Source organism: Prunus persica, chromosome G6 (assembly GCF_000346465.2).
Source record: "Prunus persica cultivar Lovell chromosome G6, Prunus_persica_NCBIv2, whole genome shotgun sequence".
NCBI lineage: Eukaryota > Viridiplantae > Streptophyta > Magnoliopsida > Rosales > Rosaceae > Prunus > Prunus persica.
In genome coordinates this window covers 20,414,808-20,437,843 of record NC_034014.1, presented here as the reverse complement: position 1 = coordinate 20,437,843, position 23,036 = coordinate 20,414,808, and the positions used below count along the sequence as shown (strand labels likewise).

Sequence of the window (23,036 nt, the reverse complement as noted above, 5' to 3'; positions counted from 1 at the left end):
TTGAACAGCCACTTAAGAGTTGAATTGATTTCCCACTTGCGACCTCTAATCTATACTAATAATAAACCGCACTTGGCCAAAATTTCAACATTTGCCCCCCACCCCAAAAAAAAACTGATGATTGATGACTGAGTGATGAGCGTAGATGTAACGTAAACAAATACCTTGCACTTGCAGATTTCAATTTGCATGCCCTCTCCTCTACGCTGTCTTGACGATTTCCAACTCTCATCTCATCCATAAAAATTATGATTTATTTATTTATTACGAATTATATTGAGAGAGAGGAGATTCGAATTTAAGACATCACTTAATCACTTGAGTTATAATACCCTTATAAATTATTTTAGATTTTTTTTAAAACTATATTTGTGCTAGCCGTCAAATCGTTTAGCACAACATGTGACCTAAATGAAACAGTGAAAAATATATATGAGATCATCCAAGACGCTATGTTTAAAAATTAGCCATGAAAGTTAAACCGTTTTGACTTGAGAATTTTATAAGCATAAAAGTAAAATCCCTTGGACTCTAGAATTTTATAGACATTGGTTATTTGACTACAGCAATAGCGGAGAGTCTCGAGCATATGCTTAAATTCAAATTGTAGAGGAACAAAGGCAACATCGAATTGAAATAAGAATATTATTTTCCAAAATAAAAAGTAAGAATATTCCTTAATTGTTGGATGTGCGTTTAACCCAAAATTATCAATGCGAACAAATTCAGGTCGTTAATAAGGTCTAGTTTAATGGAAAAACGTATAACTTATAAATCAGTGATATCAAATTTGAATCTTCATAACACATTGAGAGTATATATGGGAAACTTTCTTTTCTCTTTTTAATTTTGGCAACCGAAAAAAAAAAAACAAGAAACAAAAACAAATGTGGGTCGAACCATTATTTCTCTTCCATTCCATATACCTAACCTTTCCGATAAAATCGAACAGTAAATTACAATGTGAACTGATTTCCGTTTTTATTTTCTTTCTGTTTTTATTTTTGGTTTTTTTGCCAAAATTTTCTCTGTTTTTGTTAATCCTAAATGATTTGATTGGAGGCATACGTTAGACAAAATAGAGTGGGAGGGCAGGACCCACAACTGCGTAAATATAGGGTGAGTTGCAGGTTCGGATGTTTGTGCTGAAATCGCGTAAGAAGCTAATTTACTATTCTGCACCTTCTTTCCTAAACCAGCCACCCAGCGCTAGTTACCTTGTGCTATAAATATTCTCTGCTTCCTTCTCCAAACCATTCACCCTTCGTTTCGTTTCGTTTCGTTTCGTGTGACTCTCATAGCATATGTCTCAGAGGCCCAGCGTTCCTCACTCTTCCTCCATAGCCTTCAGCCTCCATTCTCATCTCCTGGTCTCCAGTGAGATGAACCCTAACTCCAACTGGTCTTCTTTTTAATCATTAATTCCAAAACCAATTCAATTAATTCTTTAATTCTTTTCAGTCTCTCATACCATACACAAAACCAAACCAACCTTTTTTTCTGTTTGTTTCTCGAGAAAATTCAACATGGGTGTCAAAGGTTTTGTTGAAGGAGGCATAGCATCCATTATTGCCGGGTGCACCACGCACCCTCTCGACCTCATCAAGGTCCGGATGCAGCTCCAGGGCGAGACCCACGCCCCCAACCCGAACCCTAACGCGGCTGTGCAAGCTGTTCGCCCCGCCTACGCCGCCGTCCACACCACCGCCGCTAGACGCGTCTCTATCCCTCTCCCTCCCCCACCTCCCCCGGCGGCGCGTGCGGGTCCGATTTCCGTCGGCGTTCGCATCATCCAACAAGAAGGTGTTGCCGCCATGTTCTCCGGCGTGTCCGCCACCATGCTCCGGCAGACTCTCTACTCCACGACGCGGATGGGCCTCTACGACATTCTCAAGCAAAAATGGACCGACCCGACGACCCACAACATGCCGCTCCCGAGCAAGATCACCGCCGGGTTGATCGCCGGAGCCATCGGAGCCGCCGTGGGGAACCCGGCCGATGTGGCCATGGTCAGAATGCAAGCCGACGGTCGGCTCCCGGTGGCTGAGCGCCGCAACTACAAGAGCGTCATCGACGCCATAGCCCGAATGGGGAAGCAAGAAGGGGTCACGAGCCTCTGGCGGGGGTCGTCGTTGACGATCAACCGAGCGATGCTCGTGACGGCGTCGCAGTTGGCGTCGTACGATCAGATCAAGGAGACGATCCTGGACAATGGGATTCTGCGCGACGGGCTCGGGACCCACGTGACGGCGAGCTTTGCCGCTGGGTTCGTGGCTTCGGTGGCTTCGAACCCGGTCGATGTGATCAAGACCAGGATCATGAACATGAAGGTGGAGGCAGGGGCTGAGCCGCCGTACTCGGGGGCTCTGGATTGTGCGCTCAAAACGGTGCGCTCCGAGGGGCCTTTGGCGCTGTACAAAGGGTTTGTGCCTACGATTTCTAGGCAGGGACCTTTCACTGTTGTACTGTTCGTGACGCTGGAGCAGGTTCGCAAGTTGCTCAAGGATTTCTGATCGTGGAAATGGACGGTTGTGATTTAATTCGGTGTGTATCCTATGATGACGAAAAATAGTGCTTTTTAGAATATATGAATAAATAATTTTTATTTATTTGTCTATGTTCCTTGAGATTGGATGGAATCTGATTTTATTAAACCTCTGTAAAACAGAAAAGAGAATCAAATTTAAGATACATAAAAAAAGAACAAACATTCTAGCATGTGTGCGCCACATGCCCTTGTGTTCGAAATGTTTTTCATGTTTTAAATATGCAAACCATGATTTACAAATTAACAGCACAACATATCAAATATTTTATAAGACTCTTGCATAGATAGATTTGAACACTGACGGAGCCACAAAGGCGCAACCTCCCTTGCTGAAAAACCCTATGGCAACTGCGAATATTGACTGGGTTACTTTTTTTTTTTTTTCCTTCTTAAATCCCAGGTTTGAAAGAAAAAACTGGAAAAAGGAAAAAGGCCTACAACAACCCACCATTTATTTGAGCAGTTAGAGAAAAATTTTAAAAGAAGCCGAAATGGACAAAATTGCCCTTATTTATTTTTTGATTTCCTAAGGAATCTTTTACATTTGCATGTCTTTGGTTTGAAAGTTGAGAGGTTTTTCTGTCTTTTTTGAAAAAGCTTTGGCTTTTTCCAAAAGTGAAAGTTTTTTTATGGGTAAAACCTAAATTTACTTCATATTATCTAGGGAGTTTAGGCTCTGTTTGATCTCTTGTTCAAAAAAGTAAATTCAAAGAGAGAGAGAGAGAGAGACGGAACAGAGAGAGAGACGTGACATGAAGGAGAGAGAGACGAGAGAGAGAGAAAAAAAACTATAAAACTTCACTTTTTTTAAAAAAATATATTTATAAGAATGGGGGTGTTTTTGAATTTTTAAAAATTGGTCTACCAAATCGATTTTTATAGCGTTGGACTTAAAATCTGCTTTTAAGTTTATAAAATTGGATCCAAGTTGGATACTAAATAGGCCCTTAATTATCTTCAATTTTGTAACAGAGATAGAAAAAAAAAAAAAAAAAAAGGTGGTTAGCAGTAAGTAAAAATCTGCCCCTTAGTCTAACCACTTATATAAGCGAATTAGTATTATTTAAATTCTAATGGTATTTGATTGTCTTTTTTTTTTAGAGCTTTAGTATTTTAAATATTGCTTCTCCTTTGAAAAATTTCTGACACGGCAACTGAATTCGAATTAGAGTAATTTCGACATCGAGAAATCAATTCTTTAGACTTTTAAGCATTTACTTGAATGAAGGACTACAACTAGTGATTCTCTCAAAATAGCTTATTTTGATTCTTCTTTTAATTGGGCATAAAATCATGACTACAACTAGTGATTGTCTCAATATAGTTGAATTTGATTCTTCTTTTAATTGGTAATATTATTGAACATGTAAAGTCATTCTTACAACATTTGTCTGCAGTGCTTTTTGTTTGCATGCCTCATTAATGCAACGGAGTTGCTCATCGTTTGGCGAAATTTGATTTGTGAGTTGATAGTCTTAAAGTGTGAACGAATCCTCATGATTTTATTTAGGATTTTCATGTTCAGGAGCCTTAACAAGAGAAAAAAGGACTACAATTGTTCATGTGAAACAATATTAAGATGAACATTGTGGGAGCGATTTTCGTCCCATAAGAATATTTGCCTAAAATTCTTTCGTCTTTTTCGCTTTTCTTGAGCATATTGGTCTTTGGACCTAATCTCAAACAGCTCAGAGTACGGCTCGCAGTTGTCTGCGTCTCGTCTACACGATCTCGTTCTTTACCCTGCTCATTTGCCCTGTCAGCTTGAGACCTCTCCACCTGCTTGTGCGGGTCGAGTAGAGTTGTGTTCATCAGGCTCAACGGCATATGGGCTAGGGCTCCATTAGACGCTTACACAGGTGCATACATCAAGTGTGGTTGTGGAGGAGGGAGAGAATGCATCTGCTCCAAGACCAGGACGATGTCAAAGTAGCCGTGGGGATGTGTAGCAGTTCCGGCAGCTGAGTGGTGTGGCTGCTGTTGTGCTCCCACGGCAGGATAGCGTGGCAGAGCAGCTCCGAGCTCTGGCAATCGGGGCTTGCGGCTGCAAGGTTATGGAGGTCACTGGGTCATGTGGCGACTGTTCTACAATTCCAACAGCTGAATGAGGCTGCAAATCACTAAGACACGGTTGCAAGGTGTTGGCAGCCACGATTCCGTACGGTTGCATTGAGGTTTCCACCACGAAACCATGAGACGGGTCCATCATGGTGGTGTTACTCTTCGTACGTCTTGTATCAACCATGGTTTTTTGAAACAAAGTGTGAAAAATAGATTTGGAGCACGCTTTGAGTATTATTTCGTGCTCTCAATAAAAGCACCAATTTGTATGAGCGATTTTCGTCCCACAAGAATATTCGCCTAAGATTCTTTCGTCTTCTTCGCTTCTCTTTCTCCTTGCAAAACAATCGGAGTAAAAGGACCACACCCCGGGGGGTGTTGGCCAAAGGTCATCCGATGCCCAAGTTAGGTTGGGTGTTTATCGGAAAATCGGGTGGACGGAGCCGTGTGTGGTGGGCGGAGCCTTGTGTGAGAGAGAGAAAGAGTATGGCGGCAAGGGTTTGTAGGGGATAATTTCTGTAGAGTTTCAGTAGGAATTTAGATGTACCTTAACCTTTGTGCGTGGCTATCTATTTATAAGAGGCCTCGGAGGCTAGGGTTTCATAAGAATAATTTCGTATATGGAAATGAATTATTCTTCCTTATTTGGCGAGGTCAGTGTAATTAGAGATTGATTTAAATCAAATCCCTAATTAAGGCAAGAATCAAATACATCCCATTTAAATTAAATAACCTCCCAATTAGGTCAAATAATTCTGAAATTGATTGGCTTAATTATTTAACATAGGAGGAGATATTTTGCTTCCACAAACATTATACAATAGATTGACTAATACTAAATACCTAAATTATATAGATTCAATGCACCACATAAAAATATCACGTAGTAGATAGAGTAGACCCAAAATAAATTTCATAAACTAGTAATGAATGGGTCCATCGGGTGGCTTATACGGGTTGACATTGAAATGATTCATTTTATAATAAAAAATTAGGAGTCAACTCGAATTCGTTTATATTAAATTTTATGTCCATTTTAATTTAGTACCGTGTTGTTGCGTCAAGAATCCTCAACCAGCCTTGCTTTACCCAGTAATTTTATTTTTCCCACTAGCTGTTGCTTGCCTAGTATATATATTGTATTGGTGCCGTCATTTTCTTTTTTGGGGATGAATTGCCACCTTCATTATTATAAAAATTAAACAATTAGGACAAGGAAAATGGAGAAATAGAATCAGAATGGAGGAGGGGCACGTGGAAATCAACTTGGGCGCATCCAAATAGTCCAAATTGCGTGTGGGGCCTTGACATGATCCACCTTTATACGGATGCTGCGAAAGGTTCATGTTTTATGGACCCCACCGATTCACAATCACCAGTTAATTGGTAGTCTAATTTAATTATTAATTTTTTGTGAGAGATAGATCTCATGATTTATTTATGATTCGTTTTTAATCACACTATATATCAAGATGATTTGCAACGTTGAATGGGGTCGGGGCCTAATTATTATTGCTGGTGGGTTTTAGAAATTCCCTGGAAAGTGGTAGGCCTGGAACAACTTTACAAAATTGACAGGATATAGAGGTATTCAATGGACCATTGATTGTTGATGTACAAAGTTCAATTATTGGATTCTCAAATGAATAATACCAACCTATGGTAGTTTTTCTTTTAAGGCACTCATATAGTATTTTGACAACTACATTTACCATTTACCTTGAAACAAGATAATGTTACTCCAAGGCTATTCTTAGATTTGAATTCGAAATCATGATTGGGTTGTACGTTTGAAAGTTTGATAGTTTGTTAAGATTGTTTTTTGTATTTCAAACTCTGTGATAAAAATAGCCTCTTAAAGGAGTAGTCCTATCTTATCTTTGTAACTGAGCTCTTGTATAATTTGTTTATAAATACAAACCCTCCATCACACTAATGGATCATTCAGCCAAAACGTGTGTTTGATATTTTATATGGTATCATAGCAGGTTAGCTCACGTGTGAAAGTCCAAAGGCTACACGTGCTTCATGTCACCTAATATGTGTTGTTCACGTGTTAAGCTTGAAACGTATCATTTAGCTATAACAGTTTGGATGTTTAAGTCGGTGATCTCTACACAGTCCCACCCCAAACGAGGAGCATGAAAATCGCTAACTAATTTGTATCCAATATAGTTTACAACATCATATAGTTACATATTGTAACATTTAACGGCAAGTTCTTATACATTCTTCTATTAGGTATACAAGTTCAGATAAATAATGAAAGGTTACAATTCACACTTTCTCTTTCATCAATTGATGAAGTAAAGAGTCTTTCTCTTTTTATATCTCCTGGCAGATCTTGTAAAAAGAATGGTATGTGCACCGGATCTACACGAAAGTTTCTACATCCCATAACTAGAAATCAAATAAAAATCTTATGTCTGGTCGGATGTCAACTGCTTTGTGGACCATAATGTATGTGACAATGCAATTCTCCACCATAGAAAAATATTTTCTTTTCCTTTTTGTGTGTACTTGGAGGGGAAAACCCACATGGCAGTAGCTAGAAAGCAAATCCCACATAGAGTTATTGCAATATCAACTTGTTTGATTCAAAATGGAACAAGATGGGACGCCATGAAGCGCTATTGATTTCACCCCATTATTCCCAAAAATTCAGAGACTAAAATCTCCGTAACCATCATGAACATCACATTCAATACGATTAAAAGTTCGAACTTGAGACATCTCCAAGAAAGTCGAAACTAAAGAATTGGAATTGTAAGAAGCATAAAAAACTATTACAATATAATTATGAACCATACAAAACTATTACAATTCAATTATGACAGTGTTGTGTTGTTCAAGCCTATTGTAAGCATACTTTCTGACAATAAGAATCGCCACGGAGGTCACGGCGGTACGTAAACTATGACTCAAAATTGACAAATACTTGCTGTTCAAAACTTTGTGGTTTTTGTGTTGTAACTTGTATCCTGTAGTTCTACTATTTACCAGCCATTCTTCAACGATAGTAGTTTAGTTCTCCGTGTCATATTCAACATCCTTACAACATGGAATGTATTTCCTTCATAGATTGTGGTGGCTCCAGGTATTCTTTTTTCAATAAATTTCCACGCAGTCGCTGCATTTCTGATGCAAATATGTCATCCAACTTCTGCCAATTCAAAAACAATGTATATGGTTAAAAAATAATGAAAAAGAAAATTAAACCAAATCTAGCTTCAAATTTTGCAAGGATGACATAGGCTCCTGGAACATGTAGAGATATTCAATATCCAACAGAAACTTCAATGGTTGAAGAGCAAACTTACAGAAACTGCAACTCGCAAGCATTTGCAACGGGACACCGCCTTCTTTCTTTTATCTTCCAACAGATGCAGGACATCCTACAGAAACCAATTGGATAGGAATTATATGCTAATCCAAGAGAGAGCTTGTAGGGTAAAAAATTAGTTTATTTACCTGTCCCATCCGGTCCCATAACTCTCGGCAGAGTTCTACAAACACAGTAGGATCACAAACAGTGTGAAGTTGATCTATTGTACCTAGCAAAAGAACCTCTAAAGCCTGCATTCTACTTGGGACAACTGATTCCTTGCCCTTCGAGCCTCGAATAATTTTCTTTAACTTTGTTTTACTAGCAACTCTAGTCTGTATTTAGTTACATGGAAATGAAACAAAAAGCATTAACTCATCATACTCATATATTAATGATCATTAAGAATTGTAGTAAGCAACAGATAGGTTGACAACATTGTTAAACTAAGAAATTCAGCTGCAAATTTTTACTCACATTCTCAGCAAGTTTCTCCACAACTGCTAATCGGTAGCTTCTAAATTTGGTCCTGAGCATCGCAGCTTCGTCTTGTAGACGTACTCCTGTGGCATATCCATCAGGGATGCAAGAGTTCCACGACATCAACCGGTTTTCTATGTTGGGCCACAAGACATCTAACATCCTCTTCATGGAGTTAAAAAGAATTCCCAACTGAAAAACAATACATAGTATATTGATGAGTGTTGAAAGAAAGATAAAATTCCAAGTAGCCATTCAATTGTGAAGCAGAGTCTCACCTCATTTGGGACTGAATACATGTTCCCGCCCTGTCTGGATAATTTATGGACGTATTTGAAGCCTAATATTTTGTTTGTCATATTATCCTTCAGCGGCGACAAAACATCACCATAGTTCTTGTCCAAAGCTTCCACAATTGCCTTCTCAACATCGGCAATAACCTTTTTAAAACACGAATAGTATCCAAGTATTAGTCATACAATTTCAGGTTCAGAATTGAGTATTCTTGTTTATATCGCTACGGCTATAAACACTTTCCTTTTCCTATTAACAAAACATCCCCTTTTTCTATAGAAGGAACCATGCATTAAAAAATAAACATAAGAGAAAAAGTTAAGAGTTGAGAGATAGATTGCACTTACATTCTCCAAATCAGATGTATATACTGGCCACCGACTACTGATAATTTCGAATTCATCGAGCATTTTCTCCAGCTCATTGTGCATATCATCAACAAAAGGGGTTGTTCCATGTTGTGTTCTGGCACCAGACCATTTTGCCTGAAATTGATCAATTAGTAAATTTCCACTCGGATTGTATTCAAGAAATTCCACTTGGATTGCATTCTACTGAGCTACCAATAAACACAACTTGCACCAAACTTTGAGCAACACCAGAAATATAAATCCTAGCTATATATAGAGATATATACCTTATCTAGCTTGCACTGGTCAAGCAAATGACGGCGCTTGTCCTGAATCCACATGGTTATATGCGAGTGAAACAGCTGTTTGGCGTCAACTCTACCTTTAACAGGGCTGAAAATAGTTTTACATGAGTAGGGATACAAAAGGTAATTAAAAACACAGACTAAAACCAGACAAATCACTCACTTGATGTTCCACAAAGAAAGATCCTGTTGAAATCCTGCTGTTGCAATAACAAGTTCTGCAACTGGAGGCAATAGGCTTCGAGGAGGGCATGCAACAAGGAAATCACGCAATCTATTGCAGAGGTTAAAACTGTATATGCATGAAGAAATTTTTGGAAGGTCTATACAGCTGCACAACAATTAATAAAGAAAAATAATTAGTATACATAACAGAGGCATATTCAGTTATTCACCAGCCATCAGCTCTGGAATTTCAAAACCAAGCATAATTACTAAACAAACGAGTGAAAAAGACGAGGCCACACATCAAAGGATGTGGCCATAAGCACATTCTGTGTATCCCAAGGATGTGGCCACAAGAACAAAATAGACTGCTACACAGAATGTCATACATACCTTGGGAGGATACCTTGCTTGTGGATTTCTATGTCAGTCAGAATTTCATTTCTAAGACCCAAAATCAGAGATTTCATTTTCTGATAAGATGTAGAAAGGTCTCTCTGTGTTCCCTCATTACTGGTTAGAACCAGCTCATCTATCTCTACACAGTGCATTCTTAACCTCTTTTGTGCGGCGACCTGTAAAGCCATTTGGATTTTAATAAAAGTATAAAAAGGTAAGGGGAGGCTCATGCATCCAGAAGTTAGCTTCTAATACCTGGAAAAATTTCAATAATTTCAACTGTGCCTCAGGACTTAAAATATCATAAAGAAGGGAGTATAGCTGGACAGCAGGCGCCAAAGCAGGCGCAGCCGTTCCACTGGCAGGCCTAAAACAATCCACCATCCCTGACAGTGAAGATTCTTCAAGTGACTTGTAGTTCTCAAAAACTGAAGCAAGAGTCTTCTTTACTTGATCCTCGATCTTTGCCAGCATGCAGTTCTGCTTGAAATATAATTTTAAGTTACAAGAGGGAAAAAAAAAATATCTATTATCCATGTCTAACATGAAGGAATACAAACTGAAGAAAATTGCAAGTTTTTAAACTTAAAAATTAATATCAAGGCCAAAATTAGTAATGAAAGTATAAAATGTACAAAATATAATTGGTTGTCCCCATGGAGGATGAAATGCATGACCAGTTTACTCAAATGCCATGAGAAAATACCAATTGCGTCAGAGCAATTGTGAAAGAATTTTAACAGCGCCAAAAACTGAAGAGATAAGTGAAGGTACAAGGAGAAGCAAATTTCTCAACTAAGTTTAAAAAGGAAAACAAAGCTTGAGCCCAATGCAGTCAATTCTCGTACCTCTTGATAACTTAACAGATTTGTGCTCTTGGCCTTCACATCTGATAGCAAATCATGTACTGTGGTGAGACAGTCTTTGGTAGGTGTAGCGACATCCATGACATAGGAAAGGTATCTGCAAGCAGCATGGAAAATTATACATAATAGAAGTTAGAAGATCCACAATTAGGTAATATTCCCAAGTTTAGGGTAACAAGTAACCATTCCAACATATTTCACTACCTTAAATTGGTGTATGTCTTGGATACTCCATAGTATGATGCAAATTCAGTCACTAACCACCTCCATGAGCCATGTAACAACAAATTTCTTTGCTGAAAATGTTGAACCTTCATTGCAACTTCTAATGCACAGTCATATGCAACAGTTTCTGCGATCGAGCCATGCTGGACATGGAAAGAAGTGAAATAAATATCATACATACATCGAATTCCGAAGATATGTGAATCAGTTTTCAAGAAAGAATTTAGCTATTGTACTGTAAAACCATAAACCAATGTGAAACAACTTAAGTAATCTCATTGTAAAAGAAAAAAATTCAGATATTTCTGAACCATAAGATCTTATATAGGTACCTTAAGATTATTATTTTCATCTGGACTACTAGAATACTTCATGCTTAATTGTATTCTGCCGACAGGTTCATCGTCTAGATCACTACTATATATAGGCCACCATCGTATCTTGTCACCCTGCATTAAAAAAAAAAAGGTTTAGTTCTAAAGTATAACTATCAACCTTCCTTCTTACAGATGATAAGTAAATTACTAGTTTCTGAAAACTATACTGGTTCAGCAATAGCAGTCACTTTGACTAAGGCATGACCACAATGTTGTCCCTTGGAATTTTGAACTTGTATAATCAAATCATCACCATTGCTATGTGGAAACCTGTACAAACGCAGTTGTTTAACTATACAGGTATGGAACCATATGAAAGGGTAAAGAAAAAGAAAACAGAAAGGACAAGAGTACATACAACACGCGGATTTCACTTGATCCGGGTTGCATCTGTATTGCATCCTCTTCAGGTGAACTTGTCAATCTCAAGAAGCAGGAATAAGTTTCTGACAGAAAAAGGTCAGCTAGTGTCAGATGCTACTCAAAGAAAAGAAATCTAACTTGTAGTATGAAGACAAAAACATTACATTTCTGGATTCAGACTATGCTTGAATTCGTTTTAGGAGCTAAATTAAAGGTATTAAACCAAATGTAGAGATCCATGCCACTTTCATGTCATAAATATGGTGAGGATGTGAAGTAAAGAATTGTCCCGTATAGGAAAATTAAGGGACCTTGATGGGCTTATGAGGAGTTGGGCTACTCCCCCCCATTGCCAATTGGTTTTGGGGTGGAACCTCAACTTCCTCCTTTACTGTTGCCACACGTGAGGGGGTGTGTGAGCATGTGAAACATATCTTCCAGACCAGATTGGCTGCTACCAAGGATGAGCTACTAATTCCAGCTAGATGGGCTAAATGTCAAGCTGGTTATTTCTTTACGCAGAACACTCAACTCAAGTAAGCCTTATTTCCAACTGGAGCTAGCAACATAAATCTACTACTGTCATTCGTTAATATCTAAGGCCACTTAAGGCTTAAACTGTACAAAATATTTGCATACCTTGCACTATTTCATACGATGAAGAACGGTTGCACAAAGTATTTGTCCTTGTTTTTAGGAAGCTAGATCCTTGTTTTATACGTTTCCCTCCAGCCTCTAGGCTAGCTAAGCTTTGATGAGAAAAGGAACCATTTGGAGGAACACGAGGTTGTAGATAATGTTTCCTTGTAGATTTCAACCCAGAAGATAAATCTGATCTTAAACTGGAGAAGCGTCTACGATAAGAGCCATAATCAATCCTTGGTAGTTTTGGAGTGCAGCCAGAAGGTGGTATCCTTGGTAGTTTCGGAGATGGGAAACTGCAGCCAGAAGGTGGTTCATCTGAATCCATTTTCACTTTACGAACTGTAGAATGCCGAAATTCCAATGAGATGGTGACGACCAAAACATTTTGACAGAAAAGTAAACTGAGCAAGTTAACCAAGTACCTTGCACTTTTATTTTGCCAGAAGTTTTCAGATGTCTTGGAGCTGCTGACGTACTGAGTAGCTGTGAAGGTCGTCGTTCTGCCAAAAGCTCATCTTCTGATTGTAATAATACATGCTGTAAACTGAAATTGCAGGTGTGAGTAGAGGAATGATTAGGTTAGTGAAAGGCCTAAAACATATGATATTCCCATGAATAAATATATAAAAAAAAAAGTAGTGCTGCTGCATGCATAAAAAGCTATAAAAGACAGACACTTGATCAATAAAATGTAAAACTGGGTTTCCTAAAATCCTATTGACAGATACAGCAAAGACTCAAGAAGTTGACACATCAATATCCCATTCATAACTGTTATTTACAATGGTAAGACACAAATTCAACTTAGCCCTGCCTTGCACTTCCAAACTACTCATATTCAGGGGCGGCCCTGGGGTGGTGCAAGTGGCGCCACCGCATAGGGCCCCCGATTCTTAAGGGCCCCCGAAAAAAAAATTATTTATATTATATATATATTAATATTATATGAATGGTATATATAGTATAGCGTCTGGATATTTGCACAACAGCGTGTTCAGGGGAGTTGAATGGAGCGCATCTCTCTTTGGCAAAAGGGCCCAAGTTCGATGCTCCTTTACATAATTATAAAATTTAAATAAAAAAAAACAGAAAGCCTTTAACAAACGGGCAACATAGAAGCTTAACTTAACCACACCAAAGGAGGAATATATATGATATATCCCCCTTCTTAAAAATAAAATAAAAAAAGGTTTTCTCTTCCAAGAAAAGTACTTTCTTCATTCAAAACACCACGAAAAAAGCTTCATGGCTTCTTCTTTCTCTTAAACTCTGATTTTCTAGTAAGTAATAATCATTGTTCATCAATTTCTCATTGGTTCTTTTTTCAATCCTTTGACAATTTTTGTTATTCTTTCAATTTCAGGAATTTGAACACCAAAAAGAGAAAACCCTAATTCCTGAATTCATAGACCACTCAAAATCGAATAGTCATATTCAAATCTCAATTCAAATTCAGGTATGTATCTAAATTTCAATCTATTCTATATATTACATGACTTATTTTATTAAATTATTATCATGTTGATGATTGGTTGTATGAGAATATAGTTTGTAGAAATATTTATGTATTTCTTGTTGGGGTTTTCTTCCAGGTTACAGGGTTTTAGAATTTTTCTTTGTAATCTAAACATGCCACCTACTAGAAAATACGTTTCTGGATATACAAAACGGCTTAGAAAAAGAAAATTCGAGGAATTAACTCAATCTCAAAGAGGAGCTCTTGATATATTCATTGTTAGAGAATCACATGCTACAATTGATGAAAATATTTAAATTTTTATGAATTTGATTTCTGATTGTCATTGCATATTTATCGATGGTGAATTTTAGTTATAATTTTTTTTTTAATGACATTAAGTTATGGCAAATTTTTATAGTATTTTCGTATTAGATTATGCGAGGCCCCAATTTAAGTTTCGCACAGGGCCCTCAAAATCTCAGGGACGCCCCTGCTCATATTCATATACAACTACCAGGCAAAATATTTAGTATGTAAATAATGTGAAAATGAAACAAAAATAAAGGAACTATACTCACCCAAATGCATCTCGCAACAGTGCGCACTCGTTCTCCAAGAAACATTGAACTTCAGTGCAACAAGACTGTGCCCACACATGAAGACAGACCCTAACACATGCATCATAAGCGATTACTGCACACCAAGTACCCTGCACACTGAATGCATGAAACAAAAAAGTTAAAACAAATGATAGAAACAACTACTGAATCAGTGAGATAACAATAAAATGTACTCACTTGAATTTCTCTAAATCACTTAGGTTCAATAATAAAAAACCAACTACTTATGTGGTTATTCTAAATACATTTCAGCTATGCAACCAACCTTGCATGAAATACTGGTAGGCGAGCAGGTGAACGAATTGGAGATCCGTGAACTTGTACACCAGCAGAAGTCCTGCAATTCTTAATAGTCAGTTTATAGTTCCCCAGCAATGTCCTGTAGAGAAACAAAGAAACAGACCATAGCCACAAGAAACAGCAGTACACAAACCTGATTGGTGAGTTAGAAATTCCATTGCTGGAAGCATAGTGTATGGAGCTGCCAGAAAAGACATTTTGTGCTTTTCTTGAACCATTTGTGTTTGCAGGAACAATCCAATTTGAAGAGTGACTTGTGTCATGTGCTCTAAGAGGTGAACTTGGCTCATCAGCATACTCAATCTCCAAAACAGGAGCACTGGGATTATTATTAGAAATATTCTTCTTCAGCTGTGCTGCCAGACGATCCCGCACCACCTACACAGATGTTAGCAGACTGTTGAGTAAAACTACAATCAACTATGCAATTGTTAGAAAGCAAATTGTTCTCTAAAGGCAAACCAAAAAAAAGGCTTTTCTTTTAGAAACAAACAACAGGCATTAATGAAAAATAGAACATGTATGCCAATTAATTCAGCTGTGCCTACTTTGTTAGAATAACTTTCTAGAATCACAATTCGTTCCAGCGCGTTCTCTCACCACACCAAAAACCTTAACTAGTTATATTTAATCTTCAAAAATGGTCCATACTAAGTTTAAATAAGAATGCATTTCAATTTACATGCATGAAGCTTTAGAAACAAGTACATATAATGGTATCAATTAATATCAACAATTTTCCACTTGACAGCCCATCCTAACAAAAGGAAAAGCTTGTTCACCATTATGCTTTGTTTCAATGTCATACAACCGAAATAGCACCCACGAAAAAGGTAAAAGATAAAAACGAAAAGAAGCATCTTGTATCAAGAATAAATACAATTGTGAAAAAGGATAAAACCTGATTATGCTTGGATCTTGTTTCCATATTTGCCTGCAAAGTAACACTAGCAGAATAATCATCCAAAGTGTATGGCCGTCTCGGGGCACCATCATTGTTCCTTTCCGGTTGGCTAAATGCAAATTCAGAACTCGTATCTGAATCAGACAATTCAACTTCTATAATTTCAGGACATCTAACGCGGTTACTTCCACAATTCCCGTCCACGTCTGAACCAAACCCGCTTTCGTCGCCATTCACGGGTACTGATGAAGAAGGCAATCCGAAGGCCCCTCCTTTCCTTAAGTTGTTGACAGCAGACTGTACTCTCTGTAACAAAACTAAATCATTAGAAAATCTTTATGCATGCAGAGCCTAGTCTCTAGTACAAACTTGCAAGAAGCACACAAACACACACTTGGCGAGTCATCAAATCGAAGACTAAACTTTCAACTGAAGATGCTGAAAGAAAAGGGTGAAATTCATTAGGCTTACCTCTCCAACCCATCTTAGGCCTTTGGTGTCCACCCCTCCAGTGAACGCCATTATGAAGTCTCCTTCTCACCTAATAAATTCAACAACATAAACAAACTCTTAGTAAGAAAAGCAAAAGGTTTTACAGCAGACAAAACTCACAAAGAACCAGACTTTGATACATTATACGCATGAAAGAGAACAAGGGGAAGAAACCCAAATACCGAAATCGAAACAGCTTTGCAGAGAAAAACTGAGAAGCAACAAAGATGACAACTTTTATTGGTTCATGAAATGTACGAGGTAAATATACCACAGACTTGAGCTTTGCAGAATCAATTGGGAACCAAAACAATGCATGAATCCCTTTTACAATCTGGAATTACAATCACGTAATCTGTGATCAACCAAGTGATTTATGTATTTATTATAGTTACCTAGAGCAAAACAGAGATGATATTTGCTTTTTTCATTATCTTTTGACCAAAGAGACTTACTAGAATCAATCAGGAAAGTTGTCAGAAATTTACTTGCCAAAGATGAGCCTAGTTTATAACTTGGAACAGAAGATTTAGCCAGAAGAAAATCATGGAAATCTTTTTATAGGAAATCTCTAAAATTTTCTGGCTTTTGCTTCCTCTCTCACTCTCTTTCCTAAATCCTACTTGATTTCATTCCTCTCACTTCCAGGAAACCTTCCTTTTCTCTCTTGGTGTCAATTCCCTCGGCTTTTTGATATTTCAAAAATTAGAAAGTATTTTATTTTGGTCTGAAAATATAAGAAAATCAAACTATATGTCAGTCCAAAATCTCCAATACGATTATTAAGTGCCCGTTTGACATTGCTTATTTGGAGTGATAAGTGATTTTTTTAAAATTTTGGGAAGCCCAACCCGTTTGGTAAACTGTGAGAAAATCACTTATTATTAAAAATTGCTGTGAGAAAAAGCTATAAAGGAAAGCAGCTAATGAGGTGCTTTCATTTTCTGATTATGCAGGAATCAGTTTCGAAGAGGAGCTGGGTTTAATGATTAATCGGCAATTATTTTCTGATTATGAGTAAAATCAATACCAACAACACTTTTAACAAAAATTTTACCAAACGCCAAACTACTTTCTCTTACAGCTGAACGAACAACTTAATGATGAGTCTGTCCAATGAAGATACAGAGGATTTTTTATTTATTTTTTGGGTCGGATGCTGAAGAGGATTTAAAGGAGACGTGCGAACTATGCGAGGCTGATGTGGCATATGCAAAGTTGCTTCTCATAACGGTCGAATTTCTTAATGGCGCGTATTTTTCGTCTCTTGTTTAGGGTTCAACAATTTAGCACCGACTTAGACTTTTTCTTTTTTCCCTTGTGTCATGAATAGGAGTTGGAAATGATTCCGATTCCTACTTCTCCTGTGTTTATTAACAATGGATATTAGAATAATTCTTATTCCTTAATTCACTTATCTCAGCTTCCCAAGTTATAACTTCAAACATCCCTTTCTAATTTCAACCCTCGTCCTTTCTTTACCAATCTTTTATCACAAGAGTAAGAATGCGAGGGATGGCAAACATTCCCTATACCCATCCCAACCCTGTTTCCATCGAAGATGGGATCATGAATTTGTAATATTATGTGTACTTTGTAATATTTCAAAAATACATGTGAAAAAAATTAAGAAATAAAAACATTATCTATTCCCGCCCTCATTCCAGGGCTTTCTTGCCAAGCAAGGCCCATTCGAGGCAGGGCCTTGCATCAGGATATGTGATCTACACTAACATAAACTTTTCCATGAATTAGGATATTAGGTGATGTATGACATACTACAATATCTTGGAGAATGGAATTGGCATTCCTCCATTGTTTTTCCATGGGCATAATAATCGTCAGGAATAATGTTTAATTTTGTTTCTTCTTTTTCTAGTACGAAGGAAAATAAAGAAAAATGATAATATTCAAACTTCACCCTTGAATGTTAGTATAATGGTCTCTATCACTTGAGCTACAAGCTCCCACTAGAAATATTTACTTCATTGTTACATAACTTCAGGGATCGGCCTTGAGCTCCGAAGGCCAGTCCCGTCCTAAGCCTTCGAGTTCAGCGCCAAGAACCAAACCCTGAACATCCCAGGGCTATATATGGACCCGAGCTCTGGAATTCAAGCCCCTGATCCCATAAAAATAAAAAAATCTACTCGGTGCAAAACTGAGGAGATAAAGAAAAAACCATTTTTGAGAGCCCAGTAACTCATGCGAGACCTCTTCCTTCTTTGGTCTCTGTTGTAGTTAGTTTACACAAATTCGTTGTGCCGGATGACACAAATTCCAAAAATTAACAGGGTTAACGGTAATTCAAGCCCGGTCTTCCACTAAAGAAAGACCAATGATGGCTTCAAAGGAATTCTTTTCGTCAGGTAACACATACCATTATTCAGTATAAAGGAAACAATTTAAATTTCTATTAACATTCAGACTTTTTCCTTTTCATGTGTATTTATTAAGATGGTGAAGCAAGATAGAACAAACAAAAACCACATGATCAAGATCTAAACCTTCTAAAACCAATAACTAATATATATTTTGCCTGTACTGGAAACGAAATTAAACTCTACATTCATAAGTTTGTGCAGCAACAACCTGACAGCATATCAGTCATCATCTGACCCAAGAACCTGCTGCTTAAGAACCTGAATTTTAGCAAACAACTCCTCCCTGTTTTCCTGCCAGACAATAATCGCCGTTAAGCATGCTTTAAAATGGCTTAATAACCTAACAGCCAATTAGTTAATAAGGTGGAATTTGCCACTAAGTATATAACTACCTTGAATATCAGATACCGAGTGCTGAACCAGATTGTGTATCCAAGACCCACAACTTCCAGCAACTTGGGGAACTGAATCATAGGGCAAGCAACGTTAATATCCGAGAGAAAGGGAAACCTTCAAATTTGCAAATTAGGAAATTTAAATAGAAACTGACCAATGGAATAGAATCAATAGCTCCAACAACAGCTGATGCTAGCCACAGGGCAAACAAGGCACCACCACCATAAATTAGAACGGAATACGTATCATCACTGTCCAACTGCAATTAATCAAAGAGAAAGACATCAGTACAGCATATTTTTTTTACAAGGGTATTTGCATTTAGTATTTGGCAACATGGTTTCACCAGAATCCAATCAGAAAGCTGGATAGAGAATGCACTCAGCAGTATATGCAAGTGTGCAACAAAGAACTAACACAACCAGATTTGAAACCATTAAGGTTAACACTAGTGTATGCTCATTGCATGCGAGGCTGCAGCATACAACTGCGACTGTGAATCACATATATTGCTAGAAAGCCATAACAATTTGCCTCTCAAATTGACACAAAACAGAAGGGAACCACAAAACAGCTTACCATAGACAGTAAACCAATTAACTACCCAAGCAGTCCAGTTCTCAAAATCAGAGAAAAGCCCAATCCTAATGCATATGGGGGTAGGGGTCAGGTTGTCTTTCATACAATTTTTGACAAGAGGTTGCAAAAAGTTTAATCAATGCCTTCACATGCAACAAACCCACATCTAACACATGGGCTTAATACTTTATTATTTCAGGTTTAGAAATTTTTTTGAATTTTCTGCAATTGAAAAGAAACCATTGAGTCAATCATAAAGAACTTAATAAAAATAAGAGACCTTTGACAAAATGCAAAACTTATAAGATTCTCTCATTCAAACAATTCGTTGATGTAAATCTTGACATCATGCTTGCTTGCATTACTATCCTCCATTCATTAGCAACCAGTTTGTGCTAAATAGCTATCACCTTCTCATATATTTGAAGATCAACTAACGACAGAAACAAATGAAAAATAATACTTACACCAACGGAAAAGATTTGAGTACAAAAATAAAGGCACAACAAAAAGAACACACCGGATACTGAACCAAATTAAGCTATTGAGTTGCTCAGGTAACCGCTCAGAATCGACATGACTGTCGAGGTTCCATTGAGCATTCTTAGACACTCTCAACTAGTTACTGAATCATCATCACAACCCAAAGATCACTCAAGCTTTTCAGGAATTAAAGCCAAAGAGTCATAGTTTTGAATAAAATAAAATAAAATAAACTCGTACAACTTGTGCAAAAATCAAAATTGACATTAAAGAACAGTAAAACAAATAAATAATCACCAGGCCGTCACCATGCCTGGAAGTACATAGATGGAAATGGTGTTTTAAATTATCAAAATGTACAGAGGTCATAGTGCTGCTGGAGTAAAGCCTCAAGAAAACACTTAGTTGCTCAGGTAACCGCTCAGATCGACATAATTGTCGGAGTTCCATCGAGCATTATTACACTCTCAAGTAGTTACTGAATCATCATCGCAACCAAGTTTGTACAATATCGGTTTCGAACAATTTTAAAAAAAAAAAAAGTTAAGATGGATAAACCAAAAACAACACCAGTACATCTTGGATAGAAAGAAGAAACCAACATGATTAGAAAACACAACCAAAATATCAAAAATTCTGAAAGGTATAATAGCTATACAGTACAAAAACAGAATGAAAATAATGAACTTTCTATCCAGCAATTGCAATTTAAAAAATGTAACACCAAATATCTACAATAACCAGAAAATGGGTTAGCATCCAACCACTTGTTAATGAGGTAGGAATGAGGAATAACCTACAGACATCCAGTTAGGAATGTGTTTACTAATTTAATATATATCAACAGTTAAACAAAGTAACAAACCTTTATGTCAAGGTTATTGAAAAACTCAGATATCTGCGTTTGGCCATCCACGCCGTCCACAGTTGAGTCTTCTTTGGGTGCTTCTTCTGTCCAAGTTCGATTGTAAAAATTATTTTCAGGTGGTGGAACATCTTCCAATGATATTACACTATCTCGCTCTTCACCGGCATAAGGATTTCCCCCACTTGGTGTTTCCTCTGATGTTGTTGCTCTTCGCAAAAGCAATCCTGAAAGAAAAATACAAAAGACAATGCTCCCATCAGCTAGCAGTCTTCTGTCACTTTCAATATATCAGACTAAAAGAGTATCGACCAAACGCCCAAGATGGACAAACGACATTAAAGAAACCCACTTGAAAATCCCAAATTAGACAGCAAAAATACAAGTAACAAATCACAACAAAAACAATAAAAGAACAGAAATTTTTTATTTTAAAAATGAGCTACCCAAAAACCCTAGCTGAGAAATGAAAACAAAGCAGAAATTAAGCATACAAATTAAAGGGGTTTGTTTGGATGGGATACCAAATGCTAAGGGATGGAGAACGTACGAGAGTGAAGCCTGATAGAGTTGCGTGAGAGTGAGGTTTGTCTGAGAGGGAGTGAGGGTTTGGATGTGATGTTGGTGGTAGGGTTTGTGATCAGAAGCTTGTGGTGGTTTGGAAGGTTGGAGATGGCTTGGGTAGTAGCTGTACAAAGCTCCATTGTCGTGAGGCTGAACTTGGTTCAGTTCCTTCTGTTGGTAGACGATCTGAGAATTGGGGGCGATGCCACCGCTATATAGGAGGGAGCTGTGCTAGGGTTTTTGGGGATTACCGAAATATTTGCTATCCTTCCTATTTTTCCTTTCGGGATATATACGAAAATGGAACCTTATAGAAATGTTAATCAGAAATAGATGTGCTATTACTAAACTGCCATTCATATAAATAGACCAAGATTGACCCTTAATTTTCCTCATGACGATTTATTGTTCCTCCACATTATGTAGGCAGATTAAAATAACAGTCCGGTTCACCTGGACCCGGTCGCCAAGGCCTAGGAAAGAGCATGGTCACCGGTCGTTAGGTACATAATCCAACGAAAAATATTAACCAATACTTATTAAATAAAAAAACTGCTCGAAAATTCAATTATATCAAAAACTAATTAACTCTTATGCTCTTATGCTCTTAGGCCTTCTCCAACCCATTTGGAACTAAATCCAAATTTTCCCTTTCCAAAAAGTAACTATTATCGGACCCAAACCATTTTCTTCCTCAACCCTTCATACTCAAATTTTAAGTCCACAAATTTATTAAATTGTTAATGATTTAAGTCTAATTTTTTTTTTTTATGGATAACTTTTCTTCATTTAATCTTTTTAAATAACTTTATAATTTAATTTTTTGAATAATTTGACCTACAAAAATTGAAATTCTATAAATATAATTTTATTCCAAAAGAGACACAATCTTCAAATTCACCATACATGAAACCCAATAGAAATAAACTAATAACCACCATTGGGGGCTTGGATAATAGCCCTCTCGGTTGTCTTCGGGATTAACTGCAAACTGTTGACCTTGTGCATATTCTTGCATAATTTCATATTGTTTATCCCCCAATACTTCTTCTTTCTTGGAGTTTGGAGTGAGTTTTGGAGTTCGATCTGATTTCGATTAATTTAAAATATTATTATGACCGTTGAAATTTTTTTACCGCTTAAATAGCTTAGATTTAATATGGATCATTGATTTGAGTTACTATTGGAATTATTAAAAAAAAAATTTGTTTGAATTGTTGACGTTGAGTTCCAAAGGCAACATCACCCGCGCTTGCCACGTGGCTAGACAACAGTTGTAGCCACCAAAAAGTTTTTCAGTGCAGGCAATAGTTGGACTGGTATTTGGCTCTAAGTTTGAGTTTTTCCAAATTTTGGCCCCTTTTCTTGGGTTGGGAGAGGAATTGGGCTATAATTTGGGATTATTTGGGTTTGGCCTCATGGGTTGGAGATGACTTTACTCAATAAATAAATAAATAAACTTGGAGATGGCCCCCAATATATATATATATATATATAAACTTTTTGTGCTAAAGAGTAACCTGTTTGATTCAAGGTTTAGGAGCTTGGAAACGGGTTTCAAATTGCATTCCCATGTTCGATAAGTGC

At 37.3% G+C, this 23,036-nt stretch overlaps 3 protein-coding genes across 3 annotated transcripts; 1 reads left to right on the top strand and 2 right to left on the bottom strand.

The window, feature by feature from the left end:
- LOC18773217 (mitochondrial uncoupling protein 5) lies at positions 1,113-2,743 on the top strand. Its single transcript, XM_007205472.2, has one exon. The coding sequence runs from the start codon at positions 1,527-1,529 to the stop codon at positions 2,511-2,513; it is 987 nt and encodes a 328-aa protein (XP_007205534.1). The 5' UTR covers positions 1,113-1,526; the 3' UTR covers positions 2,514-2,743.
- LOC18775564 lies at positions 7,349-16,217 on the bottom strand. Its single transcript, XM_020566226.1, has 22 exons — positions 16,158-16,217; positions 15,684-15,992; positions 14,916-15,160; positions 14,748-14,819; positions 14,441-14,578; positions 12,826-12,947; positions 12,398-12,742; positions 11,754-11,841; positions 11,563-11,665; positions 11,351-11,467; positions 10,998-11,161; positions 10,776-10,890; positions 10,183-10,407; positions 9,922-10,103; positions 9,527-9,694; positions 9,346-9,451; positions 9,056-9,193; positions 8,693-8,854; positions 8,412-8,606; positions 8,081-8,269; positions 7,930-8,004; positions 7,349-7,772 (listed from the first exon to the last, which is right to left on the bottom strand). Exons 1-22 carry the CDS (start codon positions 16,206-16,208, stop codon positions 7,662-7,664), a joined length of 3,420 nt encoding a protein of 1,139 aa, XP_020421815.1. The 5' UTR covers positions 16,209-16,217; the 3' UTR covers positions 7,349-7,661.
- LOC18772716 (protein CURVATURE THYLAKOID 1D, chloroplastic) lies at positions 18,561-21,752 on the bottom strand. Its single transcript, XM_007208625.2, has 5 exons — positions 21,436-21,752; positions 20,886-21,112; positions 19,113-19,217; positions 18,955-19,026; positions 18,561-18,853 (listed from the first exon to the last, which is right to left on the bottom strand). Exons 1-5 carry the CDS (start codon positions 21,587-21,589, stop codon positions 18,782-18,784), a joined length of 630 nt encoding a protein of 209 aa, XP_007208687.1. The 5' UTR covers positions 21,590-21,752; the 3' UTR covers positions 18,561-18,781.

Bases quoted from the DNA above. Each gene is read 5' to 3' on its own strand.
- LOC18772716 (XM_007208625.2), bottom strand. From the start codon at position 21,589: ATGGAGCTTTGTACAGCTACTACCCAAGCCATCTCCAACCTTCCAAAC. The intron at 19,027-19,112 runs GTCAGTTTCTAT...CCTATGATTCAG, and splicing joins CTATTGATTCTATTCCATTG to TTCCCCAAGTTGCTGGAAGT. The intron at 18,854-18,954 runs GTAGTTATATAC...ATTGTCTGGCAG, and splicing joins CTCGGTATCTGATATTCAAG to GAAAACAGGGAGGAGTTGTT.
- LOC18773217 (XM_007205472.2), top strand. From the start codon at position 1,527: ATGGGTGTCAAAGGTTTTGTTGAAGGAGGCATAGCATCCATTATTGCC.
- LOC18775564 (XM_020566226.1), bottom strand. From the start codon at position 16,208: ATGGCGTTCACTGGAGGGGTGGACACCAAAGGCCTAAGATGGGTTGGA. The intron at 11,666-11,753 runs GTATGTACTCTT...GCGTTTGTACAG, and splicing joins TCAAGTGAAATCCGCGTGTT to GTTTCCACATAGCAATGGTG. The intron at 9,452-9,526 runs GTGAGTGATTTG...AACTATTTTCAG, and splicing joins CTTTCTTTGTGGAACATCAA to CCCTGTTAAAGGTAGAGTTG.